At 44.2% G+C, this 25,437-nt stretch overlaps 1 protein-coding gene across 1 annotated transcript; it reads right to left on the reverse strand.

Annotated features, from left to right (window-relative positions):
- Positions 1 to 932: 932 nt before the first annotated feature.
- On the reverse strand, positions 933 to 18,541 carry LOC118858177 (HLA class II histocompatibility antigen, DRB1 beta chain-like). Its single transcript, XM_036768642.1, has 6 exons — positions 18,369 to 18,541; positions 5,210 to 5,476; positions 2,885 to 3,166; positions 2,289 to 2,399; positions 1,826 to 1,849; positions 933 to 1,656 (listed from the first exon to the last, which is right to left on the reverse strand). The coding sequence occupies exons 1-6, from the start codon at positions 18,466 to 18,468 to the stop codon at positions 1,643 to 1,645; spliced, it is 798 nt and encodes a 265-aa protein (XP_036624537.1). The 5' UTR covers positions 18,469 to 18,541; the 3' UTR covers positions 933 to 1,642.
- Positions 18,542 to 25,437: the final 6,896 nt, after the last annotated feature.

Raw genomic sequence — 25,437 nt, forward strand, 5'->3', positions numbered from 1 at the left:
TAGGCATGTGCATGTATATGAATATGATTTACATGTGTGTATATGTATATACCTGTGTATTTATATGTAAACATATGTGTACATATATACATATGTACATATCTACACATATATTTATGTGCATGCGTATGTGTGCATAGTAAATATAGAGCAGTGGCTCCCCAGACAGAGAAGATGAAATTAAAACAACCCTGAGGTCTCCCCTCTTCCCCAGCAAATCTTCCAAGGTGATTACACATGAAAATGGCTAATGTGGGAAGGACTGCAGAAAGACAGGCAGGTTGATGCCCTGTATATGGAGCTATGAACTGGTACAACAATTGTGAAAAACAATTTGGAATTATGTTAAAAAATGTCAACATCTCCATAACCTTTGATCCTAAGATCCCACACCTTAACATATAAGCCAAGGGGGTCAAAGATGGAAAAAAATCTTCAGATATGAACATATATGAAAATATTCATAGGAACACTTTGTGTTACTAAAGAAGCAGAAACAAAGGAGGGGCCATCGACTGAGAAAGGGCTGAGCAAGTTGTGGCACATGAATGTAAGGGAATTGTGTTGCAACAGAAGAAACAATAAAAATGAAAAAATTCAGAGAAACATGGGAAGACTTAAATGAACTGATACCGAACAGTGTGAGCAGAACCAAGAAAGAAACATCCTCAAGACTACAAAATGGAGGAGCAGGGGAGATGATGCTGAAAGTTATGGAATCATAGATAACAAACTTGGCCACAGAGAAGAGAAAATAAACATTTCATGGAAGAAGTGGGGAGACTATGGGTATGCACTGTTGCATACACTGTTGGATTATATGTGATCAATGTGACGGTGATTATGGAACTTTTGAGTAAAAATTCTGTTACGAGGGAAGGCCAGTGGGAGTAGGGTATATACTAAGCAATGAACATAACATGAACACAAAATGTATTACTAAAACTTTAATTTTTTAAAAGTGCAATGGAGAGGCACATGATAGGCAAGCATAGGCTACAGCATATCATCAAAGAAGAACTGAGCAGAAGTGGTAGAAGGAAAGTCATCACAGAGATTATCACTAGAATGAGGGAGGCCCATCACAGAGAAAAGCTAAAGATTTCTGGGCAGACAGCCTGTGAAGGCCACTGGTATCTATGTAGCATAAAGATATGTAGAGAAAGGCCACCAGCAGGCTGGTTATTCAGCTTCTGTAGGAATCCTGGAAGAAAATGGACAAGAGGCACCCAGGATGAAAAGGTGTGGATGGATCGCAATCTGCACCTCTGGAGGCATTTCACACTTTGACAGATTCTATAGATCCTAAGTGATGAAGTTTCCTCCTCTGCTCCCCTCACTTTGTCTTCATGTCCCCAAACACCAGTTGATTCTGAGTCTTTTCATTTATTAGGGCGAAGGCTCAAGGGACAAAAATGGATTTAAAAAGGTACAGAAACAAAGGAGGGTGGAGGGTGTCTCTGAAGCTCTGTTGGGGAAATGCCAAAGAGTCCAGACAGAACTGAAGGTACGGGGAAGGAGCTATTCCAGAGAAGGGGTCAGCAGAGTTAACCTCCTGGAGATCTGGGCAGAAGCAGGGGCCTCCAAATGTGAGAGGGAGGCTGTGGGAACACAATAGTTCCAGGGGACACAGTCTCAGAGATCAGCTCAGGAGCCCTGCAGAGGACAGAGAACAGGCATGTAAGAATCTACCTGGGGGTCTGAAGCCCCCCATGAACAACTTCTTCCCACTGAGGGCCCCCAAGTCTCTTCTTGGCTCCAGGCCCCACTGGACAGATGATGTAGCTATGAGAACCCTGATCCCACCTGGGTAGAAGGATCTTACCTGTTGGCTGTGAACCCCGATTACCTGGGAAAGGAAGAAAGACAGACATATCAATCCTGGTAGATTCTAGAGCCACTGAAGCAAAGGCCACCGTGGTTCTGAGCACTGTGGCACAGGGGGCTCATAATACTGCTTAGCCCAGTACCTGATACCACAGAGGAAGCATTTACAACTGTGTGAGCAGATGGGTAGAGGGGGAGTGGCAGGGGGAGGGGCTAAAGGCTGGAACCTGAGACCCCTCCCAAGACTGTCTCTAGTAGTGAATATGAGATTCCTTGAGACCCCTGAGCCCTGGGATCTGGCCTGTTCACCACCTGAGGAGGAAGAGCTGAAGCCAGAGCCAGACCACCCCTTCACCCCTGACCTGGGGCCAGATTTCTAGCACAATTAAATATCCTCTCTCACTCTCCTGGAGAAGGTCAGGGAGGGGAGGGGGCTCAGGACTTTCCCCAGACTATCTCACCTTTCTGACTCCTCCTGTGGACAATGAGACCAACCCCAAAGAAGATCAGCCCCAGCACGAGGCCCCCGACTCCACTCAGCATCTTACTCTGGGCAGATTCAGACTGTGCTCCTGGGGAGAAGAGACAGCAGGGGTCAAAACCTTCCCTCCAGGAACCAGGCCTGTGTGGGGAGCAGATGGGTCTGAGGGGAGCCTGAGAAGGTGGTTAAACCCTGTCTAAGAAGGGAAGGGACAGATGTGGGAGGGGCCTTTCAGGACTCAGGAAGTGAAAGCTCACCAGGGGACACTGACATCAATCCACCCCAAAGCCTAGTTCCCCTACCCCAGGAGAAAGGGGTCTATAGGCTGAACACAGAGTCCCAGAAGGAGGCCAGTGAGGAGGCTGACAAGGTTCTAGGTCTCCATAGCTCTTAGTTCAGCATTCCCATGAGGGGGCTGTGCTGGGGAAAGAGGGGAGGGTGGGTAGCACCACATGGGGTTGGTATCAGCCCAGGGCAGAAGAAATGAGGGCAAAGGACACACACTGAGGGGACCTCAGAGCTAGCTCCATGTCCTGAGCAATGTTAGAACTGGAGGGTGAAGGAGCTCTATCTCACTCCAGTCTAGGATGACAGGTCTCTGAAGGCTGGAGTGCTCCACTTGGCAGGTGTAGACATCTCCACGCTTGGGGGTCATTTCCAGCATCACCAGGATCTGGTAGGTCCAGTCTCCATTGCTGATCAGGCCTGTGGACACAACCCCAGCTGTCTCCTCCTGCCCATTCACGAACCACCTGACCTCAATGTCCCCAGGATAGAAACCAGTGACAGAGCAGACAAGCAGGTTGTGGTGTCCCAGGGGAGCTGTCTTTGATGGATACACAATCACCTCGGGCTCAACTGGAAGAAAGAAGAAAGACCTTGAGTCAGGGAGCCAGAGCAGGTCTTTCTAGTCCAGCCCCCACCTCTGTCACCTGATCCATAACCAAGCTCAGGCCTCCTCTCCTCCCCAGGGCCAGAAATGCGCATCTTGGTAGACACTTAAGCTGCCCCTGAACTAGCAGGAAGTAGGTGGGGGGAGTCCATGGTGCTGAATTATCACAGCCCCAGCTCATCAGGATTCAGTGATATGGGAAGAAATTAGCAGGCAAGATTTCTCATTGTAAATAGCTACTTTATAATGGATCATTTCCAAAGCAGATCATAAGGGTAGGTAATAACCTATTTTCAGAAAGATTTCTAGCTCAAATATTAAGAGATGCTATCAATCCACTGAAGAAATTATGAATCAGGGGAACTGTGGGGAACACCTAGGCCCAGTAGAAACCTGAGCATCCTGACCCAGAGTCCAGGGGCCCTGGGAGAAGCAGAAACATGTCTGGGTCCCTGGAGCAAGACAATTTCAGTGATGAGGCCTCAGGTGTAAGGTTCTGTATTATCAGAGAAGGCTGGAGGGTGAAGAGAGGAAGAGAATGTGGTTGAGACAGGAGAGGGCAGAGCATGGGAAGTCTCTGCTGAGCTTAGATTCAGGAATAAAAAAGGGACAGTTTTATTGATAACTTAAAAAGGTTCATGAAGCCTGGGCACTCAGGAATTGGGGGATTTAATTTTGTATTAACTGTTTTGTTGCTGTTCTATCATTTTTCAACTGTGTACAACTCTCTGTTACCTTATTTAGGATTTTCTTGGCAAAGATAATGGAGGGTTTGCCATTTCCTTCTCCAGCTCATTTTACAGATGAGGAGACCGAGGCAAACCGGGTTAAGTTGATGTGGGTGCAAACAGTGCCCTAAGGACTAAATTGCCTTTTTCCTGGGGATGCCCTAATGTATCTTAATACACAGGTACCCTAAGGGATGAGTGTCTCTCCTTGGCACCCCAAAGTCTCCTCCCCTTATCTTGTGTCCGGTCCGGACTCCCTTATCTTATCCTTACCCTGTGAGTTTTGTCCTATCCCTAAATCTCCAATGCCCACAAGAAGCCCTAAAATCATCCTACAGGCTGTGTAGCTTTTTGTCTCTACAAGTCTGGTCCCTTCCCTACATCAGTGCCTTTGTTTGGCTCCTTGCTAAGTCTCAGGCCCGCTGCTTTTGGGTCAATAAAGCTCCCCTTGGCTACAGGGAAGGTCTAAGGGAATCCTTTCACATCTGATGAACCAGCTCTCCCAGCTCTGACCTCATCAAAGCCACTTGCCCAGCTAGTAAGTGTCAGAGGCCAGGTTTGAACTCAGCAACATGACTCCAGGCCTGGCGCTCTAACCACTGCCCTACCTGGCTGCCTCTTAACCACTTAGCATTGTATGAATGGGCGTTATTTAGTGGTGAAGGGTCTATGGCCTGTTCCCAATGCAAGTTATCCCCATTAAAATAGGAGGAGGGAAAAAATCTGAATCTGACTGAGGAAAAAGGACTCAAGGAACCAACATTCATGCTGCTACAGGAGGGTCTCTCCCCCTTCCCTCTATCCCTTCCCTCTTCCCCTTCACTCATCTCCAGTTTTTCTGCTCCTGATTCCTCCCCCTCATCTGTTGCCTTTCTTCTCCCTCTCCTCCCTCCTTCCTTCTCCCTCCATCCCAATCCCCTCCCCCATACGTCTTCCCTCCTCTTCATTCCCCTTTGTCCCCCATCTCTCCCTTCCCCCGACCTCCCTCCCCTGCTCCTCCCCTCTTGGTCCCCTCCCTTCCTCCTCTCTCCCAATCCATCATCTCCCCCTCCCTTCATCCCTGCTCCCCCTCGTCTCTCCCCTGCTCTGGGGGCCCCGTTCCTGCTTCTCCTCCTGTGATCCCCCCCCACCTTCTGTCCTCCCCACCTGCCCACTCCCATCACTGCCTCCCCTCCCTCTGCGCTCCCTGCTCTGCCCCCTCCCCCGCTCCCTCCTCCCTCTCCCCGGGTCCCTGCTGGGCTCCCCTGGTCTCCCCTCTCCTCCGCCGGGGATCGCACTCACAGGGCCCGCGCAGTAAGAAGGGCACCACCTGGTAGTTGTGCCTGCATAACCAGTCCACCGCGGTCCGTCTGCCCTCCAGGTAATCCTTGTCTCTGTTCAAATACTCAGCACTGCGCCGCCCCAGCTCCGTCACCGCCACAAACTCCCCCACGGCGTTGTCGAAGCGCACAAACTCCTCGCGGTTGTAGATGAATCTCAGCACATACCGCACGCTCTCCGTCCCGTTCACAAAGTGACACTCGGCCTTAAGCTGCTCCGTGAAGTGCTCTGGGGGACACCGGGAGGACGGTCAGCAGTGACGGACACCCCGGCCTCGCATCCAGAACCATAACGTGGGCCTGACCAACGAGAACGTGGCCCACCTCCCGCTGCCCTTCCTGCGCATGCTCTGCCACAGCCCCTCTGAGGCCCAGAGACCGCAAGCGACTTTTCCGAGGTCACACCGCAAATCTGGAATGGGGGCAGGACTAGAACCCAGACCTTCAGGTTCCGGACCGGTCCTGTCTGCCTGCTGCGTCACAGCTGCCTCTCAGCCACACCCAGCCTGGTGCAAACACTCCCAGGGAATCTTACCCAACAGCCTCCCCAAGTCCTCCGCACCCCAGTCTAACTCACTCTCTGATCCTCATCCTCCAGTGGATCTTTGTATCCCCCTCCCCCAGCCCCTCTGCAGAGACCCGGGCTGGTGACAGACCCTCCCCACACTCCCATGACCCTGGAGGTCACGCCCCCCTCTCCCCTTTGACCAGAGGACATTAATCACATCAATATTACCCTCCTTACTGAAAAGGGCTTGGAGATCTGCTGTGTGTGTGTGACTCTGCTGACAATTCTGTGACTGTGGACCAGGGCCCCTCCCCCATCACCCCTCCCGGGCATGGCTTGTACCCTCCTCCTCCTCCTCCTCCTGGAATGTGAGCTCCTCCAGGGCAGGAAATGACTGTTCTTATGTGTAAACTAGCTCTCAGCACAGTGCCTGGCACACAGGAAGCACTAAATTAATGCTTATTGACTGATTGATGTCATTTATCTGTCCACTCCACAAAGGACAAAGTAATTTTTAAGAAGTCTAAGCCTGACCACTGAACTCACCCCCTCAAGAACCTTTAGTGGCTCCCTATGGACCCTTGGAGAAATTTCAAAACCTCAACCTTGGCATGCAGAGCCCTCCCCACTCTGAGTCCAGCCTATCTTTGCAGCATCTCCTCTTGTCCCTCCTCACATACAATTCAGTCAAACTGACCTACTGGCTGCTCCCCAAACTCAGCATTTCGTCTCCTACCTCCAAACATGTGAACAACCTCCATGCCCTTCCCCCCTCCCACCCCAACTCATGAATTCCTTGCTTTCCCTTATACTTAACAGTCTTTCCTTCTCTGTGCACTGCTGTACTTCCTGAAGAGAATCAGTCTATCAACAGGCATTTATTAAGTGCTGACTGTGTGCTAGATACTATGTTAGCTGTTGGGAACATAAATATAAAGAAGGGAACCATCCCCAGGTTTACATTCAAATGGGAGAGACAAGTGTCCATTAAAGCACAGCCAGCATGAGTCCAAGTGAGTAGAAGGTAGGGAAGGAGGGAAGACACTGCATTTGGGGGGGGATCAGGAAAAGCTTCACCTAGATAATAGTGCTTGAGCTGAGCCTTAAAGGAAGAGAGGATCCACGAGGCAGAGGGAAGGAGGGAGTGGATTCCAGGAATGGGGGATGGCCTGGGCAAAGGCCCAGAGGTGGGAGGTGGGTTCAGTCTGCAAGGAAAAGGCCAGTTTGGGCAGATCACAGAGTACACAAAGAGGAGGACTGTCATATAAGAGAGGGTTCCAGCCACATCATGAAGGAATAAACAGAGGAAGGTCTAACTGATCATAGAAGCAATAGGGAGCCAGTGCTGTCTATCGAGGAGAAGAGTGACTTAGTCAGATTTGCTCTTGAGGAAAAATACATTTTTAGGTGTGTGACAGATGGTCTGGAGTGAATAGAGAGTTGAGACAGGAACAGCGATTAGGAGGCCATCATAATAATCTGGGTGAGGGATGATGAGGGTCTGCTCACATGGTGGCCAGAGCAGCAGAAAGGGTTGTATGTGGGAGGAAATTGAGGAGATTAGTTCAGCAGGTGATGAATTATGGGAACTGAGTGAACCCCACTGACTGCATCTTGTGACTCAGTTCTGGAGCTAGCTCAGCTCCCTTTCTATCCCATTATGGGAACAGACCAGTTTCTGTCTTGTGAGAAATTGTGTTCAATTGTGGGAAGTGGGAGAAAACCTTATTTCAGTGTTTGGACCTAGTGATGCATGGCTGGAGGATGGACCAGCTCTCCTGCTGCTTAGAGACCCTTAACCAAGGCCTGAGGTTGTGGGGACCACAAAGAAGGGCAGATTTGGAGACTGAAGCAGGGAGTTTTGTCACAATTGTACATCCCAAGCTGCCCATCTGTCTTATCTGAAATCTGGCCCCCTTCTATTCAGTCACTCAGTGTTTCCATGCTCCTTTCAGTGTTCACAGACCCTTGGCGGGGGGGGGGGGGGGGGGGCACCTCTTTCTAATTTCAGGGAATTGCACCTTTTTGCGCTCCCTCTTCCAACTTGGAAAGTCCCTAGTCCTTCCTCCAATTAGAATTCAAGTTACCTAATGTTCTTTTGTTTCCTTTTAATTCATTGGCCTTATGTGATTCCTTGTTTTTAATATATAAACGTCTGTCTCATCCTATGTTCAGGGTCCAGGCCTAAGCTAAGCAAGTCTGGTCCCAGTTTGTGGAGTAATCGGCATACATTGCTAATAAATCAATATGCACAAAAGCTTGACCCTTTGTTCCCTTAGTCATTTCATGTTTTACCCACCACATGTAAGAAAGGTTATGGCAGTGACTCTGTGGGGGGAGAGGGGGAGGTAGAGCGAGGCACTGAAGATAAAACCAAGGTCATGAACCATGAGATGAGAAGAATTGCATTATGTTCATCAGGAATAGGAAAGTCTAAAAGAGGGATGGGTTTGGGGGAAAAGCAATGAGTTCCATTTTGGACATGTTGTGTTTAAGAGAGCTTAGAGACATAGGGCCTGAAATATCCAGGAGGCAGCGGGTAATGCTGGACAGGCACTAGGAAGAAAACACAGACCTTGGAGTCATCTGAACAGAAATGGGAATGAACTCTATGGGAGCTGAGGAAGTTACAAAGAGGAGAGAAGAGGGCCCAGGACAGAGCCTTAGGAAACACCCCCATTTAGGGCATAGGATGTGGATGATAAACCTGCTAAGGAGACTGAGAAAGTGACCAGACAGGTAAGGAGAGAACCAAGAGAGAGCAGAGTCACAAAAACCCAGAGAGGAGAGAATACCCAGGAGTGGAGGGAGGCTGTCAGGGTCAGATTCAGCAGAAAGTTCCTGAAGAAGGAAGCCTGAGAAAAGACCATTGGCTTTGGCAACTAAGAGAGAGCTCCAGAGGCCAGGCATGATGGGTCAAGCTTCACCATCTGCAGTGGCCTCCTAATTGGTTTCTTTGATTTAAAATCTCCTCTCCAGAGGCTCCAGCAGACCCCATGACTCTCCATTGCCGTTTAGATAAAGGACTTCTTTAGCCTAGAAATCAAGGCCTTCTCCACCTCTGCCCGCATATCCCTTTCTAGCCTTCTTTCCAACTTCTACCCACATGAGACCCGAGCCCAAGCCAAAGGCTATTCACAGTCCCTTAGTTTCTCCTTGTGCTTGACCTTCTCTGTGGTCATTCTCTCACACACATGGATTCTCTTCCTGTTATGTAGAGGTGCCATCATCCTCCCAGTCACCTCGGCTCACAGTCACAGGGTTATCCTCACCCTAATCACCCATACTGAATCTGTTCTTGCCAAAACTTGGCAATTTTGCCCTTGTAAAATCTTGTATACACCTGACCCTGCATGGCCCTGATGCAGACCCTCAGCACCTTCCACCTGCACTACTGCAATAGCTTGCTGGTGTGTCTGCCTGCTTCCACGATCTCCCCCTCTAGTCCATCCTCCATTCAACTATCTAATGGATCTCCCTAAAGCACAGATCTGACCCTGTCACTCACCTGCTTAATAAACTCCAGTGGCTCCCTACCACCTCCAGCTTCAAATTTAAAAATTGTGTTTGGCCTTCAAGGTCCTTCTCATGTTGGCCCCTCCTACCTTTTCAGTCTCCTTACCCCTGAATCCCTCCTCCCCCACCCATGTACCCTGTGATCCAGTGACACTGGCTTTCCTGCAGTGCCTCCTGCCAGACACTCCATCTCCCAACTCTGGGCATTTCCTCTGGCTGTCCCCATGTCTGAAATGCTCTCCCTTCCCATATCTGACTCGTGACTTCCCTGGCTTCCTTCCCGTCCCAACTAAAATCCCATCTTCTAGGAAGATTCCCAATCCCCCTTAATTATTCCAGTGCCTTCCCTCTGTTTGTTATTCCCAAAGCATCCTGAATATAACTTGCTTTTATACACAGTTATTTCCATGGTGTCATCCCCAGGGACTTTTACCTTTCTTTGTTAACACAGTGCCTGGCACATAGCCAGGGCTTAATAAAAGTTTGAGTTGGGGGCGGAGCCAAGATGGCCGCATGAAGGCAGCCTCTTACCGGAGCTCTCTCACAAGGTCTGTCAGATTCCCATAAAAAAGTGAATTTGAGCAGATTCGAGAGAGTCAGAAACCGCGAGCGGTCTGCGTGGGGCAAATTTCCGAGCCGGGAGAGTCTGAAAGGCCAGAGGAACGAACCTGCAGGCGCGGAGAGTGCTCGGTGCGGGGCTGCTCCAGACCAAGGCGGAAGCGGCTGGCCGGGAAATCCACGTGGGAGACGAGCTGGGAGAAAGCTGGGCGCCCGAAACCGGCAGAGATCCCCAGGCCTCCCAACACAGGACGGCAGTCTCTGGGAGCGACGAGAGGCAGCGCAACGCCACCAGCCGCGAAAACACCCAGTTCTGACGCTTGCAAAACCCAGGATCTCGGCCTCTTGAACTTCCGGAAGACTCAATGGCTAGGTAAGCGGCTCTAACCCCTCCCCCCCTCACCCAGAGAATTCCTCGGGGAAAAAAAAAAAAAAAAAAAGAGAACTGAAACAGAGGAGAGAGTAGCAGGGCTTCACAGGACAAATACTAGAAGCTTATTAGTCCCAGAGGGGAAGAGTCGGCAGGGGGCCAAGCCAGGAGCCCAGACGTAACCTTGCTCCCCCAGGGGAAGCGCCAGTCATCAGCTCAAACAACAAACGGCTGAGACCATTGCTGAAAAGCAAGTGCTGGAGAGCACCCATAGGGAGTGAGACGCCAGGGAGCCAGACCCCTCCCCCACACCTCAGGAAACTGAAGGTTATAATTTTAGACTCACAACCCCCAGAATAAGAAAGCTGGGACAGAAAGCCCTGAGACTCACAGATAGAAATTCGTTCTAACGCCAGCAAAAGGCAATCCAACATGAAGAAGAACACAAAAAAACCGAGGACAATAGATTCTTTTTATGGAGACAGGCAGGATCAAAATATCGACGTAGAAGAAGATAGCAATGACACGGTAGATACATCAGATACCTCAAAAGCTAATATGATCTGGTCTCCAGCCCAAAAAGCACTGCTGGAAGAGCTAAAAGAGGATTTTAAAAACCAAATTAGGGAGCTAAAAGAAAATATGGAAAAAATGGAAAAAAGGGAGAAAAAATCCACTGACGAAATCAAGTCCCTAAAGAATAAGATTGGCGAAATGGCTATGGAGATTCAGAATCTAGAGAGAGAAAAGGACACCCTGAGAGGTGAAATCAACCAATTGAAAATGGAGGCTCAAAAGCAAAATGTAAACACTAACTCATTTAAAATTAGACTTGAGCAAGTGGAAGCTAATGAATCTATGAGGCATCAAGAAGTAATAAAACAAAATGTAAAGAATGAAAAAATAGAAAAAAATGTGAAATATCTGATTGGCAAAACAACTGACCTGGAAAATAGATCCAGGAGAGACAATTTGAGAGTTATTGGTCTACCGGAAATCCACGATGAAAAAAGGAGCCTTGACAGTATCTTCGAAGAAATTATCAAAGACAACTGCCCAGAGGTCCTAGAACCAGAGGGCAAAATAGTCATTGAAAGAATTCACCGATCACCCCCTGAAAGAGATCCCAAACTGAAAACACCAAGAAATATTATACCCAAATTTCAGAGCTATAAACTTAAGGGGAAAATACTGCAAGCAGCCAAAAAGAAGCAATTCAAATATCGTGGAACTACAGTCAGGACCACGCAGGATCTCTCAGCTTCCACATTAAAAGACAGGAGAAATTGGAATATGATATTCCGAAGGGCAAAGGAGCTGGGACTACAACCAAGGATCAACTACCCAGCAAAACTAAGCATAATTTTCCAGGCAAGGTGATGGACATTCAATGAAATAAGGGAATTCCAGACCTTCCTGATGAAAAGGCCAGAACTCAATGGAAAATTTGATCTCCAAATACAAACCTCAAGAGAGACATAAAAAGGTAACCGGGGAAAAACCCCACAAACTTCATTAACCAATAAGCTTAGGTTGTTTACATCTTTATGTGGGATTATATCATCTTATGTATGTTTTTTATGTATATATATACATATACATATATAAGTCATTCTTGTGAATGGTACAACTATTGTGACAAATGAAAGGGATATACATAGGTTGTGAATGCCTGTATAAATTAACTGATGTAAAGATATAAAATATAAATAAGAGATATAAAGGGAGGGCTATGAGGGAAGTGGTAAGAAGGTTGTAGAAAAGGGTAAATTACACCAAAGGAAGTGGCAAAAAAACATATTATAGTAGAGGGAAAGAAGGGAGGGAGAAGAGCAGTATTTGAGCTTTACTGTCATCTGATCTAGTTCAAGAAGGGAATAACATACTCTGATAAGTTTAGAAATCTAACTTGTCCTACGGGAAGTGGGAGGGAAAGGGGGGAAAAAGGGAGGGGGGAGGGCAGAAGGAAGAGGAGAAGTAGCAAGTGGGTAACGGTTAGATAAGGGAGGGGAATAAAGAGGGAGGGTTAACTGAGGAAAGCGGCGGTCAAAAGCAAAACTTTGTTGGGGAGGAGAAGGGGAAAGGGAGAAATAAAAGCATAAACAGGGGGAATTAGGATGGAGAAAAAGACACAGATAGAAATCATAACCCTGAACGTGCAGGGGATGAACATTCTCACAAAACAGAAGCAGATAGCAGAATGGATTAAAAACCATAATCCTACAATATGCTGTTTACAAGAAACACATCTGAAACAGGGGGATACACATAGGGTTAAGGTAAAAGGCTGGAGTAAAATATATTGTGCCTCAGCTAAAGTAAAAAAAGCAGGTGTAGCAATCCTAATCTCAGACAAAGCAAAAGTAAAGATAGATCTAATTAGAAGAGATAAGGAAGGACATTATATCCTGCTAAAAGGCACCATAAACAATGAAGCAATATCATTGCTTAACATATATGCACCAAGTGGTAAGGCATACAGATTCTTAGAGGAGAGGTTAAGGGAGTTACAGGAAGAAATAGACAGCAAAACTATAATATTGGGAGACCTCAACCTCCCCCTTTCTGAACTTGATAAATCTAACCTCAAAATAAATAAGAAAAAAGTTAAGGAGGTAAACAGAATTTTAGAAAAGGCACATATGATAGACCTCTGGAGAAAACTGAACGGGGATAAAAAGGAATATACTTTCTTCTCAAAAGTACATGGCACATACTCAAAAATTGACCATGTACTAGGGCATAAAAACCTCACAATCCAGTGCAGAAAAGCAGAAGTAGTCAATGCATCCTTTTCAGATCATGATGCAATAAGAATCATTTTTAATAAAGCACCATGGAAAAATAAGCTAAAAACTAATTGGAAACTAAATAATTTAATTCTAAAGAGTGAGTGGGCCAAAGATCAAATCAGAGAAACAATCAATAATTTCATTCAAGAGAATGACAATAATGAAACAACATACCAAAACTTATGGGATGCAGCAAAAGCAGTTCTTAGGGGAAGTTTTATATCTCTAAATGCCTACATGAATAAAATAGGGAAAGAGGAGATCAATGATCTGGGCATACAGCTGAAAAAGCTAGAAAAAGAGCAAACTGAAAACCCCCAATTAAATACCAAATTAGAAATACTGAAAATCAAAGGAGAGATTAATAAAATTGAAACCAAGAAAACTATTGAATTAATAAATAAAACAAAGAGCTGGTTTTATGAAAAAACCAATAAAATTGACAAACCTTTGGCCAATTTGATTAAAAAAAAGAAAGAAGAAAATCAAATTACCAGTATAAAAAATGAAAAGGGTGAGGTCACCTCTAATGAAGAGGAAATCAAAACAATAATTAGGAATTATTTCGCCCAACTGTATGCCCATAAATTTGACAACCTTAGAGATATGGATGAATATCTACAAAAACATAAACTGCCCAGACTAACAGAGAAGGAAGTGAAATTTCTTAATGACCCCATATCAGAAAAATAAATTGAGCATGCCATCAATGAACTCCCTAGGAAAAAATCTCCAGGGCCAGATGGTTTTACATGTGAATTCTATCAAACATTTAAAGAACAACTAATTCCAATACTTTGCAGACTATTTGGGAAAATAGGGGAAGAAGGAGTCCTACCAAATTCTTTTTATGACACAAATATGGTACTAATACCTAAACCAGGTAGAGTTAAAACAGAGAAAGAAAATTATAGACCAATTTCTCTAATGAATATTGATGCAAAAATTTTAAATAAAATATTAGCAAAAAGATTGCAGCAACTCATTACGAGAATAATACACCATGACCAGGTAGGATTTATTCCAGGAATGCAAGGCTGGTTCAATATTAGGAAAACTATTAGCATAATTGACCATATCAACAACAAAACTAGCAAAAACCATATGATCATCTCAATAGACGCAGAAAAAGCCTTTGACAAAGTACAACACCCATTCCTATTAAAAACACTAGAAAGCATAGGAATAAGGGGAACCTTCCTCAAAATTATAAATAGCATCTACCTAAAACCATCAACAAGCATTATTTGTAATGGGGATAAACTAGATGCATTCCCAATAAGATCAGGGGTGAAACAAGGATGTCCATTATCACCCCTATTATTCAATTTGGTTCTAGAAACATTAGCTGTAGCAATAAGAGAAGAAAAAGAAATTGAAGGAATTAGAATAGGAAAAGAAGAAACTAAATTATCACTTTTTGCAGATGGTATGATGATTTATCTAGAGAATCCTAGAGAATCAAGTAAAAAACTACTTGAAATAATAAACAACTTTAGCAAAGTTGCAGGATATCAAATAAACCCACATAAATCCTCAGCATTCCTATACATTACTGACAAAGCCCAACAGCAAGAGATAGAAAGAGAAATTCCATTCAAAGTTACTGAAGGCACTATAAAATATTTGGGAGTCTATTTGCCAAGACAAACCCAGGGCCTATATGAACATAACTATGAAACACTTTTCACGCGAATAAAATCAGATCTAAATAAATGGAGAAATATCAGTTGCTCATGGTTAGGCCGAGCTAATATAATAAAAATGACAATTCTACCTAAATTAATCTATCTATTCAGTGCCATACCAATCGAACTACCAAAATTTTTTTTACTGAGCTGGACAAAATAATAACAAAATTCATTTGGAAAAACAAGAGGTCTAGAGTATCTAGGATATTAATGAAAAGACATGCTAGGGATGGTGGTTTAGCCACACCAGATATTAAACTGTACTACACAGCAGCAGTCATCAAAACTGCCTGGTACTGGTTAAGAAACAGGGGTGTGGATCAGTGGAATAGGATAGGTACACAAGTAGGTGAAATCAACAAGTTTAGCAATCTACTCTTCGATAAACCCAAAGAAGCCAGTTTCTGGGCTAATAATTCACTATTTCACAAAAACTGTTGGGAAAATTGGAAAATGGTAGGGCAAAAACTAGGCATAGACCAATATCTTACACCATATACCAAAATAAAGTCAAAATGGGTTCATGATTTAGGAGTAAAAGTTGATACTCTAAGTAATTTGGGAAAGCAAGGAATAGTTTACTTATCAGATTTGTGGAAAAGTAAAGAATTCATGACCCAACAAGAGATAGAGAGCATTACAAAATGCAAAATGGATAATTTTGATTATGTCAAATTGAAATGTTTTTGTACAAAAAAAGCCAATGCAACAAGAATTAGGAGGGAAGCAGAAAATTGGGAGAAAATCTTTGCAACTAGTATCTCTGATAAAGGCCTCATTTCTAAAATATACAGGGAGCTAAGCCAAATATATAGGAATACAAGCCATTCCCCAATTGAGAAATGGTCAAAGGATATGAACAGGCAGTTTTCAGAGGAAGAAATTAAAGCTATCTACAGGCATATGGAAAAATGCTCTGGATCGCTGCTGATTAGAGAAATGCAAATCAAAACAACTCTTAGATACCACATCTCTCCTGTCAGATTGGCTAAAATAACAAATCAGGAGAATGATAATGCTGGAAAGGATGTGGGGAAATTGGAACATTGTTGCATTGCTGGTGGAGTTGCGAGCTGATCCAGCCATTTTGGAGGGCGGTGTGGAACTATGCCCAAAGGGCTATAGAAATGTTCATACCCTTTGACCCAGTAATACCACTTCTAGGGTTGTATCCCAAAGAAATCACGCAAGCGGGAAAAGGACCCATATGTACAAGAATATTTATAGCAGCTCTCTTTGTGGTAGCCAAGAATTGGAAAGCAAAGGGATGCCCATCAATTGGGGAATGGCTGAACAAGCTGTGGTATATGAAGGTGATGGAATACTATTGTGCCATAAGAAATGGGGATGATGCAGACTTCATAACAACCTGGAAAAACCTACACGACATAATGCTGAGTGAGCGGAGCAGAGCCAGGAGAACGTTGTGCACAGCCACAGATATGTGGATTCCGTGAGGACCAACCCTGACATACTGCGCTTCTCTCAGCAACCTAAAGGGGCAAGGACAACTCCAGGGGACTCACGATGGAGAATGCTATCTTCATTCAGAGAAAGAACTGCGAAGTTTGAATACAGAGTGAGGCACACTACATGCTCACCTTTTCTGCTTCTCTTTTGTTTTTGGTTTTGGGGTTTTTTTTTTGTTTGTTTTGTTTTTTTTGGTTCTGTTTCTTCTTTCTCATGATTCATTCCATTGGTCAAAATTCTTCTCCACGACTTGACTAGAGCATAAATTAATTCAATGCGAAGTTATACATGACAGTTATATGAGACTTCATGCCGTCTTGGGGAGGGAGGGGGGAGGGAGGGGAGAAAAACTGGAACTCAAAACTATGTAGAACCGTGTGTGGTAAACTAAAAATAAATAAAGGAAAAAAAAAATAAAAGTTTGAGTTCTAGCTGGGAGGCTTTCAATATTGTGTAGTTTGGAGGATTGTCCACATGGGGGCAGCACACACTCAGTACATTCATGGCTGATACCAGGGTGTTCCTGGAGTTGTCAGCTGGGTTAAGCAGCCACCACCCTGCTAGGACTGGGAGATCCCACTGCCCTTGGGTTTCTCTTGCTCATGCCCTGACACACTGTCTCTAGAAGGCCCCTTCTCTCCTGCTCAGCCCTGGAGAATGGGGGCTACATGTGGCAGGGGCAGAGCAGATGAAAAAGCTCAAAAGTGGGTCAGATCCTGGAGGACAGCTCTAGAGCAGGTTAGGATCCCAGGGAGACTGTGATTGGCCAGGTGCCAGGCCAGGCTGGAGGGTAAATAATATGGACAGTGCCAGAGGGGCTTTTATCTGCTCCCCCACAATACTTACACCAGCTGGAAGAGGATTGTGTCCCATCCCAGAAGGCTCCCTCCCTGCCGAGGACAAAGGATCTCACTCACCGATAGGTCGTGGCAGAGACCCCTTGATCCAGACCCCAGCTTCAGGGAGAGCAGCAGTGGTGTGGAGACCAGAGATGACACTGACAGACAGGGGGCAGAGAGGACAAGCCCTGCCTGGTCCAGGGTAGTGGGGAATTGGGGAACATTGTGCCTGCACCTCTTTTCTCAGCCCATGAACAAGGGATCATGAAGATAGGAGAAAAGCCAGTCTGGGTCCATCCCCTTGGTCCCTCCAGCCCAGTGTCTGCCTCTAACCTGCCTCTGAGGGATGGATGAGGAGACCTTCCCCTACTGCACCGGGCTGTTATTCATGAAAACCAGGGGTGGTCCCCAACTCCAGCTTCACTGGCCTTGAAACCATACCTGGGAAATTAATCCAGGAAAATCTACCCCTTCTTTCCCAAATAACAGCCAAATTGAAACCTTTCTAGCAGCTTGGGCAGACTCTGGGAAGATGTTTAGTGGGACAAAAAAGTTTAGATGGGGGTGGGAGACCCTGGCAGCTCTGCCCATGCCATCCCCTAATCAACAAGATCCAGGGATTCCCTATCACACACAGGATCCAATATAAAATCCTCTGCTTGGCCTTCAAGGCCCTTCACAACCTGGCCCCCTCCTACGTTTCCAGCCTTCTTACACTTTACATTCCCAGGCCCCCAGCATTCTGCTATCCAGTGACACTGGTCTTCTTGTTCTTCCCCCATATATTTCTCCATCTCCCCACTCTGCGCCCTCTCTGGCTGTCCCCCATGCTTAGAATCCTCTTCTCCCTCACCTCTGCCTCCTCACTTCCCTGACTGACTTCAAGGATCAGCTCAACTCCCACCTTCTACAGGAAGCCTTTCCTGATGCCCCTTAATGTCAGTGCCTTCCCTCTCTTGATTATGTCCCATTTATCCTTTATCTGTCTTGTTTGTACAGTCGTTGTCCTGTTGTCTCCCCCATTAGACTGGGAGCATTTTGAGAACAGGAACTTTCTTTTGCCTTTCTTTCTATCGTTAGCATTAGCACAGTGCCTGGCAGACGGTAGCTGCTTCATAACAGATTATTGACAAACTGCCTGGAGCACTCAGCTCTTGGAGGGGGGTTGCATCAAGTCCCTGAACCGTGAAGAAAAGGGGTAAAAGAAGTGAGGGCCAAAGGAAGAGTTAGTTGGGAGCAGAGCCTGAAAACAGATTCATTTACTGTCCATCTATCTGAGGATCATCCTGTCCCAAGTCCTTCCTTTGGTCTGGGCTTAGAAAGAGGAGTGCTCCCTTGGGCCCCACCTGTGCTTTCTGGGAAGCTGCTGCTCTTTACCTGGAGCATGTCTTCCTGCAGCCACCTGGGAAGTCAGCACCAGTAGGGTCACAGCCAGAACCTCTGTCCAGAAGCCCTTGGGCAGCAAGACACACAGCATCCTGGAGATAAGATGAGGCTGAGGGACTCAGAGATATAACAGTCAGGATGGCCCTCACTTCATGGGAACCACCCCCCACATCTCCCAGACTAAGAATTTACACTCTCTTGTCTGCCCCAGGGTTAGGCAACCTCAGAGTTGAGAGAGCCAATGAGCATTAGGAATGAAGGGCATCATTAGTTCCTAGGCAGAGGTTCCTTTTGCAGGGCCTGTTCTAATACTGAAATATTTTTCTGGTAAAGAAAAAAAAGGTTACATTAATCATAGAATCTCAGGGAAGTAAGGGCCCAGAGGTCGTGTCATACCTGGACTGTTGCAATAGCCAAACATTAAGGTGCTGAAGCTGAGCTTCTAGTGTAGATCAATGAATGTCTTCATCACTGCAGTGGGTCCCATAAAACTAGAGGACAAATGTTCCAATATTTATTTAAAAGGGAAGATGGATGAATCTGCAGTCTATGGTTCAATAAATTTTGCTTTTGCCTCCCGGAAAAAAAAATTTAAAACCCATTATAAAAGAAATGGTTTGTGAGCATTTTGAAAGGGAAAAGTGGTTGTATAAAGGCCATCAAGACCTCATCAGAAAGAGGTCATGCCAGATGAACCTTCCTTCTTTGACACTATAACTGAGCTCATGGATCAGGAGAATGCTGTAGATACAGTAAACCTGGATTCCAACGAAGAATCTGACAAAGCCTCCAGTGCTGCCCTTGGGGAGAAGATGGACAAATATGGACTAGATGATAATGTGGTTAGCTGGATTTGGAAATGGTTGAATGGCTGAGCCCCAAGATTGGTCCTTAATGGGTGACTGTCAGATTGGAGGAAGCTCCCTAGCAGTGTATGCCAGGAATCTGTCCTTGGTCCTGTCCTAGTCAGCATTTTTATCAGTGCCTTGGATGAAGACATAGAAGGCAGGCAAAGGGAATTTTCAGATGACTTGAAACTGGCAGACACTGCTACCATACTGGATGACAGAGCCAGGATCCAAAGCATTGTCGACAGGTCAGAACAATGGGAGAGTTGAATGGAAGGAGATTTAATTTAATAGAGATAAAGGAGTTCTACACTTGAATTTAAAAATCCACTTTATCTGTTCAAGTAACTTTATTTGATGAAGAGACATCATACTAACAGCATTTACAGATTTGAAGTTTGCAAAGCGCTTTATAAATATTACCTTAATTGTTCCTGTCCTGCCTCTTGATTGACACCAAAAATGCCAAGTACAAAGGTGCCTACATGGCTCACGGACTTATCTCAATCCTCTTCAGAGACTTGAGAGGCATTACTGAGAGAGAAGCATGGGCAGAGGAAACTCCGGGGGGTTAATGAAGAAAGACTTTGGAAGGGCATGTGTGTATGGAAGGTCAGGCCTGTCTTGTCTTTGGACTTGCTTGAAATTCTAGAGACTTCTAAGACTAGATCTGCTCTGAGTGAGATTGCGTGCTCATTCCTTGTTTGAACACTCACTGTCAGATGAAACTCAGATGAAAAGCTCATTTATTCTTCAGTATTTTATGTCATATTCTAGTCAGACACTTCTCTGGTTTCTGTTTGCTATTTTGCTTGAATAAGTGGGCTTGTGATATTTGGTGTAACCAGTATTTGTGGAGAAGGAGCCCAGCTGAGGGATATAAGTTTGGGACTACCTTCCCCTTTAAAAGTAATCAGGAACCAACTACTCTGGAGAGTAATAGGTAAATAAGTTCTTAGGCTTGCCATCCATCTCCTTGTTAATGATTATGCATACATGTGCAATATCAGCTCTTCACAGTACCATCTCTTTTCTACATGAAGTGATGATATATACATGTGTATATCCTCAAAGAGGGGCAAGGACAAAGGCACAATGTGATAAAGACAAAAAAGTTTTAAGTTTCATACAAACTTTACTTTGAGAAAAGCAACAAAACTTTTCTCAGAAATAGAATGTGTGCATGTGTGCTGTTGGCTTCTAAGTGTTTTTATTAACAACAATGACAAAAGTATGAGTAAACTTGACATTCCTGGATGACATATTTTTAATTTTTTCTTTTGGTCCTGAAGGTAATTAAGAACAAGAATGAAAAAGTAGAGAAAAGCACCAATCATCCTTCAATTTCAATCAAATATAGATGATTTTTGTTGTTGTTGTTTCTTCTTTTCCTTCCGGGATACATGGGTTCTAATTATGTTTTAGTAATAAATTCTCAAAAGTTACTTATGGATTTTACATATAAAATTGTGCTAATAGTAAATGATTTTCCCCTTATTCCAAGTCTTTCTCTGATAATATTAAGAGACAGAAGGACTTCATTTTACATGTCAGGACCTCATAGATCTTTTCAACAGTTCTTCCTTCAGTCTGTAGATGGCATTGTCCACATCGGGTACAGAGGTCGGGTAAAACAGAAAAAAACGGTGGTATGTAAAAATTGAAATTCTCTGAACTCTCAGGTGAATTTTTGGTTCCTAATTTATTACTTGTCTTATAGCTCTGTCGTTAATAAAGTTAGTTCTATAAGGCTTGAACTGGTATTCACCACATGAACTAGTTACTGGAAGACCAAATTAAGGAGGCTCTATTTGTCCTTACTAAATTGTACTAGGTTGTATCACTAGCAAGTTTTAGCAGCATTATCTAGGGAACCTCTGCAAGTGACTTGGAATCAGGAAAGCAAATCTACTAGGAGGAGCCCTGTGCAGAGCCACCCTGGTAGGGAGGACTATTCCAGAATTTCAAAGGGAAAATGTTTCCCAGAATGAGATGGCTACGTGCAACAGCTAAGATCCAAGAGGAACAGCTGAGATCCAAGAGGAAATAAGCTGTTTAAATGGAGTTCTGGAATGGGTTATGAGGAGCAATGTGGAATAAGATCTCAGCTTATTTAACACTGGTGACCTTCAATGTTTCTTGGTGCTTGTATTTGCCTAATTAAGTGTGTGATTCTTTGGTCTTTGAGATACTACAGAACTCTCTATCACCAAAACAGGGAAAACAGTGATGGGAACTTTTCATTTTCATTTACTATGCTGTTTCTATTGAATATCTCATTGATTCCTGAAATATGTTTCCTGTTAACCTCACCCAGCTAAAAAAAAAAGGACTCATGGAACAATAGCATCAAGGGAAGACTTCTGACATTCCCAAGATAAGAAATCAAATGGGAGGAAGGGAATATACCATCTTTAAAACCCCCCAAATATTTTACTTGTGGATGAATTTCCCTAATACCGAGTCTTAGTGATATACAATCCCTTTCCATCAATTAACCCACTGTGACTTCTTTAAAATGTAGCTTTATAGAATTTACAAGTGTAGGATTTTGCAAACCTAATGTTTAATCTGTAACTTGACTTGGTTTACCTACTGATTCTCTTTAACCAGGTATGCTTCCATAGGGGATGTATGCAATGATGTTCTTGTTTAATTAAATTTGTTCAACTTCTATGATATTAAAGAAGCACAAGATTTTGAATCTGTCTTAAAACAATTTTATAGCCTAAAATAATATATGAGATTGCAATATGGAAAAGAATTTATTTCTCTGCCTGATATAATTTTCCCTATAAAGCCTTATCAGAAACTTTGATCTTTCTTTGTTTTTTAATCCTGAACCTGTGCTTGAGTGTACTAAAACATAGTTTTTCTAACCTCTACAATTTCTGTTTTGTGGTCGATTTGTTTTAGCACCAGTTACCACCTATACAAGCTGAAAGAAGGAGATATTTCTCTGGTAATAGGGTCCATAGGCTTGCCAAAGTTGCCAAGGAAGTCCTGGACACAAAAGAGGTTAAGAACCTATTGCATATAGACTACCAAGAGCTGGACTTCTTACTATTTCAAACACAACTTGTCCCTAAATGAGCTTTTCACATTTCTCCCCAAAACTTCACTTCCTTGTTGGGTAACGTCCCTGCTTCATTCTCTCCCCCATCCTCTACTCAACTTTTCAATTGATCTTCCTAAAGCAAGTTCACATCACCCCTTGATTCAATCAATTCCAATGGCTCCCTATTGCTTTTAGGATCAAATATAAATATAATGGCTCTTAAAGCCCTTCATAAACTGACTTTTTCCTAACTTTGCAGTCTTCATAATCACCTTACTGAGCTTCATGTACTCTTTGATCTGTGACACTCCATCTCCCAACTCCTGGCATTTCCACTGGCTGTCCCTCATTCTTGGAGCACATTCTTCTTCCTCTCCTTTTAGCTTCCCTGACTTCCTTCAAGTCTCAGCTAAAGTCCTACCTTCTACAAGAAGCTCTTCAAAGTCCTCCTGTCCTCTGAGGTTATCTCCAACTTACCCTGTATAGCTCTTGTTTGTACTGAGCTGTTTGCATGTTGTCTCCTCCCTTACACCCTGAGCCCAAGATCAGGGACTGTTTTTTGCCTTTCTTTATATCCCCCCAGCTTTAGCAGAATGCCTAGCTCACAGCACACTCTTCACAATTTTTTTTTGTTCTAACAACAAACTTTGTGATTTTATTGTTGTCAACTCCATTCACTCAACCTCTCCTGTGAAAATCCTAGTGATATTTTTTACTCTTCCACTCCTATGACCATTTACTAGTTGCTGCCAACAGTATCTCCAGGGCATCTCTCCTATTTCCTATCTATTCCTAATTTTTTCTACTATAGGAGAGGTCTTTATTAACAATCCCTGGGGACTTTCGTCCAAGATGGCGGCTGGAAAGCAGGGACTAGCGTGAGCTCCCTGCCGAGTCCCTCCAAAAACCTATAAAAATGGCTCTGAACCAATTCTAGAACTGCAGAACCCACAAAACAGCAGAGGGAAGCAGGGCTCCAGCCCAGGACAGCCTGGATGGTCTCTGGGTGAGGTCTATCCTGCACAGAGCTCTGAGCAGAGGAGAGCGGAGTGGAGCAGAGCCCAGCATGAGCAGCGTGGACCAACCAGACCAGGAGCTGGGCAGAGCATGCCCTAGCACCCTGAATCAGTGAGTTGTGGCTGTTACCAGACTTCTCAAACCACAAACACCAAGACAACAGAGAAGGTTAGTGGAAGAGCTGTGGGAGTGGAAGGAGTTCGCTGTTTGGCTACCGCCTCGGGGTTAGTGGAGCTGGGGCAGCTACAGAAGTACAGCTGCAGTTGCTTCCAGCCCCAGGCCCACCTGGTGGGAGGAATTAAGTGGAGGATCAGAGCAGGAGTGAAGAGCCTGCTGAAGATCTAAGTCCAGTTCGGGTTGGGGGTTCTTGGGGAAGGAGGAGTGCTGGTGTGGCAGAGCTGGCACATCCCCCCAAGCGTGGAACATAGAACTCTTTAGTCTACAAGCAGTCATACCCCGCTGAAAAACTCAAGGGTCAAGTTAGTTGGTTGGGAATATGACCAGGCAGCGAAAATGCACCCAGATTCAGACTCAGACTTTGGATTCTTTCTTTGGTGACAAAGAAGACCAAAATATAGAGCACACAGGGTGAGTTGAAGATGAAGGGATGATATCTAAAAGAAATAAAACCCAATTAAGGGATGAGAAAGGAATATATTGAGAGAGGGAGAAAGGGAGAGATAGAATGAGGTAAATTATCTCACATGAAAGTGGCAAGAAAAAGCAGTCCTGTAGGAAGAAAAGAGAAGAGAAGGCAGGCGAGGGGGAATGAATGAATCTTGCTCTCATCAGATTTGACCTGAGGAGGGAATACCATACATACCCAATTAGGTATCTTACCCCACAAGAAAAAAGGAGGGTAGTGGGGTATAGAAATTTATCTTGCCCTACAAGAAAGGAAGGGAAAAGGGGATGGGAGGGGAGTAGGGTGACAGAAGGGAGGGCTGACTGGGGAACAGGGCAACCAGAATATATGCCATCTTGGAGTGGTGGGGAGGGTAGAAATGGGGAGAAAATTTGTAACTCAAACTCTTGTGAAAATCAGTGCTGAAAACTAAATAAAAGAAAAAGAAAAAAAAAGACTTCTTTCAGGATTAGATTTTGGATCCTGGTAAGTTTTGCTGTTTCTCTGCTTGGCCAGGGTTATTTTAAAAGTTTTTTGTGTCATGGACCCCCGTGGTAATCTGATGAATTCTATGAAATCTTTCTCAAAATAATAACACATATAGTAAGGTGAAGAAAAGCAGTTTGAATGACAAAAGATATATATTCTTTATCCCCCTCTATATATTCATCCCCCTCCAATCTATCCATAGACTACTTGTAGGATTAAGAATTCCAGCTCAATGGAAAAACTTTCATGATTTCCTTAGCTTATAGTTGTTAATTTCCATCATTATCTTGCATTTACTGCCTGTACCCACATCAGACTGTAAGTTACTGGAGGGCAGGAAACATTCTTGGATAGTTTGGGGAAATTTCAGTTTCTGTCAGTAGTAATATACACGTAATTTTTTTTTGGAAAAGATGTTTAGTTTCATGTGTTTTGATTAAGAATCACCATGAAACTGGTATGAATAGAAAACAAGGAAAAGGACTTTTAAAAAATCTGGAATGTGGTCTACAATGCGTTGTAAATATGATTTCCCTATTTTTGGAAATAAGAATTTTAAGCAATTATCCTGTATTCAACTGGTATTTTCTGGTGTAAGCAAATAAAAATGAGAGGTGTCAAACATGTGGCCTACATCACTCCCACATTCAACCAGAAGTACATCAACATGTAATTGGGAAATGTTTAATGACATGAAAGTATATAAACATCAATGGAGTTATTAAGTAGTTTTCTTAATGTACACCTATAGAGATCCTTATGTACAATTTAGTGACCCTCATCCATATTTGAGTTTGAAGAAAGTGGGTTAGGCTTTCAAAATAGAGAAATAAAAGCAGGGAATGGGAGCCAATCTGAACATATTTTACATGAAATGCTGTTAGTATATTCCTGAGAAACAAGAATAGTTCTAAGAATGGGAATTATCTCAGTAAATATAAATTTCTAGCATGTTGGCTTTGTTACTTAGAAAGTTTTAAAAAGTGATTCAGCTGTCAATATACAGTAGGGAGTTGGCTCCTT

The sequence above is a fragment of the Trichosurus vulpecula genome, chromosome 7 (assembly GCF_011100635.1).
Source record: "Trichosurus vulpecula isolate mTriVul1 chromosome 7, mTriVul1.pri, whole genome shotgun sequence".
Taxonomy (NCBI): Eukaryota; Metazoa; Chordata; class Mammalia; order Diprotodontia; family Phalangeridae; genus Trichosurus; species Trichosurus vulpecula.

Coding starts and splice junctions, on each gene's coding strand:
- LOC118858177 (XM_036768642.1), bottom strand. CDS start 18,468: ATGCTGTGTGTCTTGCTGCCCAAGGGCTTCTGGACAGAGGTTCTGGCT. Junction 2,400..2,884: donor ACCTGTCATCCTAGACTGGA/GTGAGATAGAGC, acceptor TCTTCTCCCCAG/GAGCACAGTCTGAATCTGCC. Junction 1,850..2,288: donor CCACAGGAGGAGTCAGAAAG/GTGAGATAGTCT, acceptor TTCCTTTCCCAG/GTAATCGGGGTTCACAGCCA.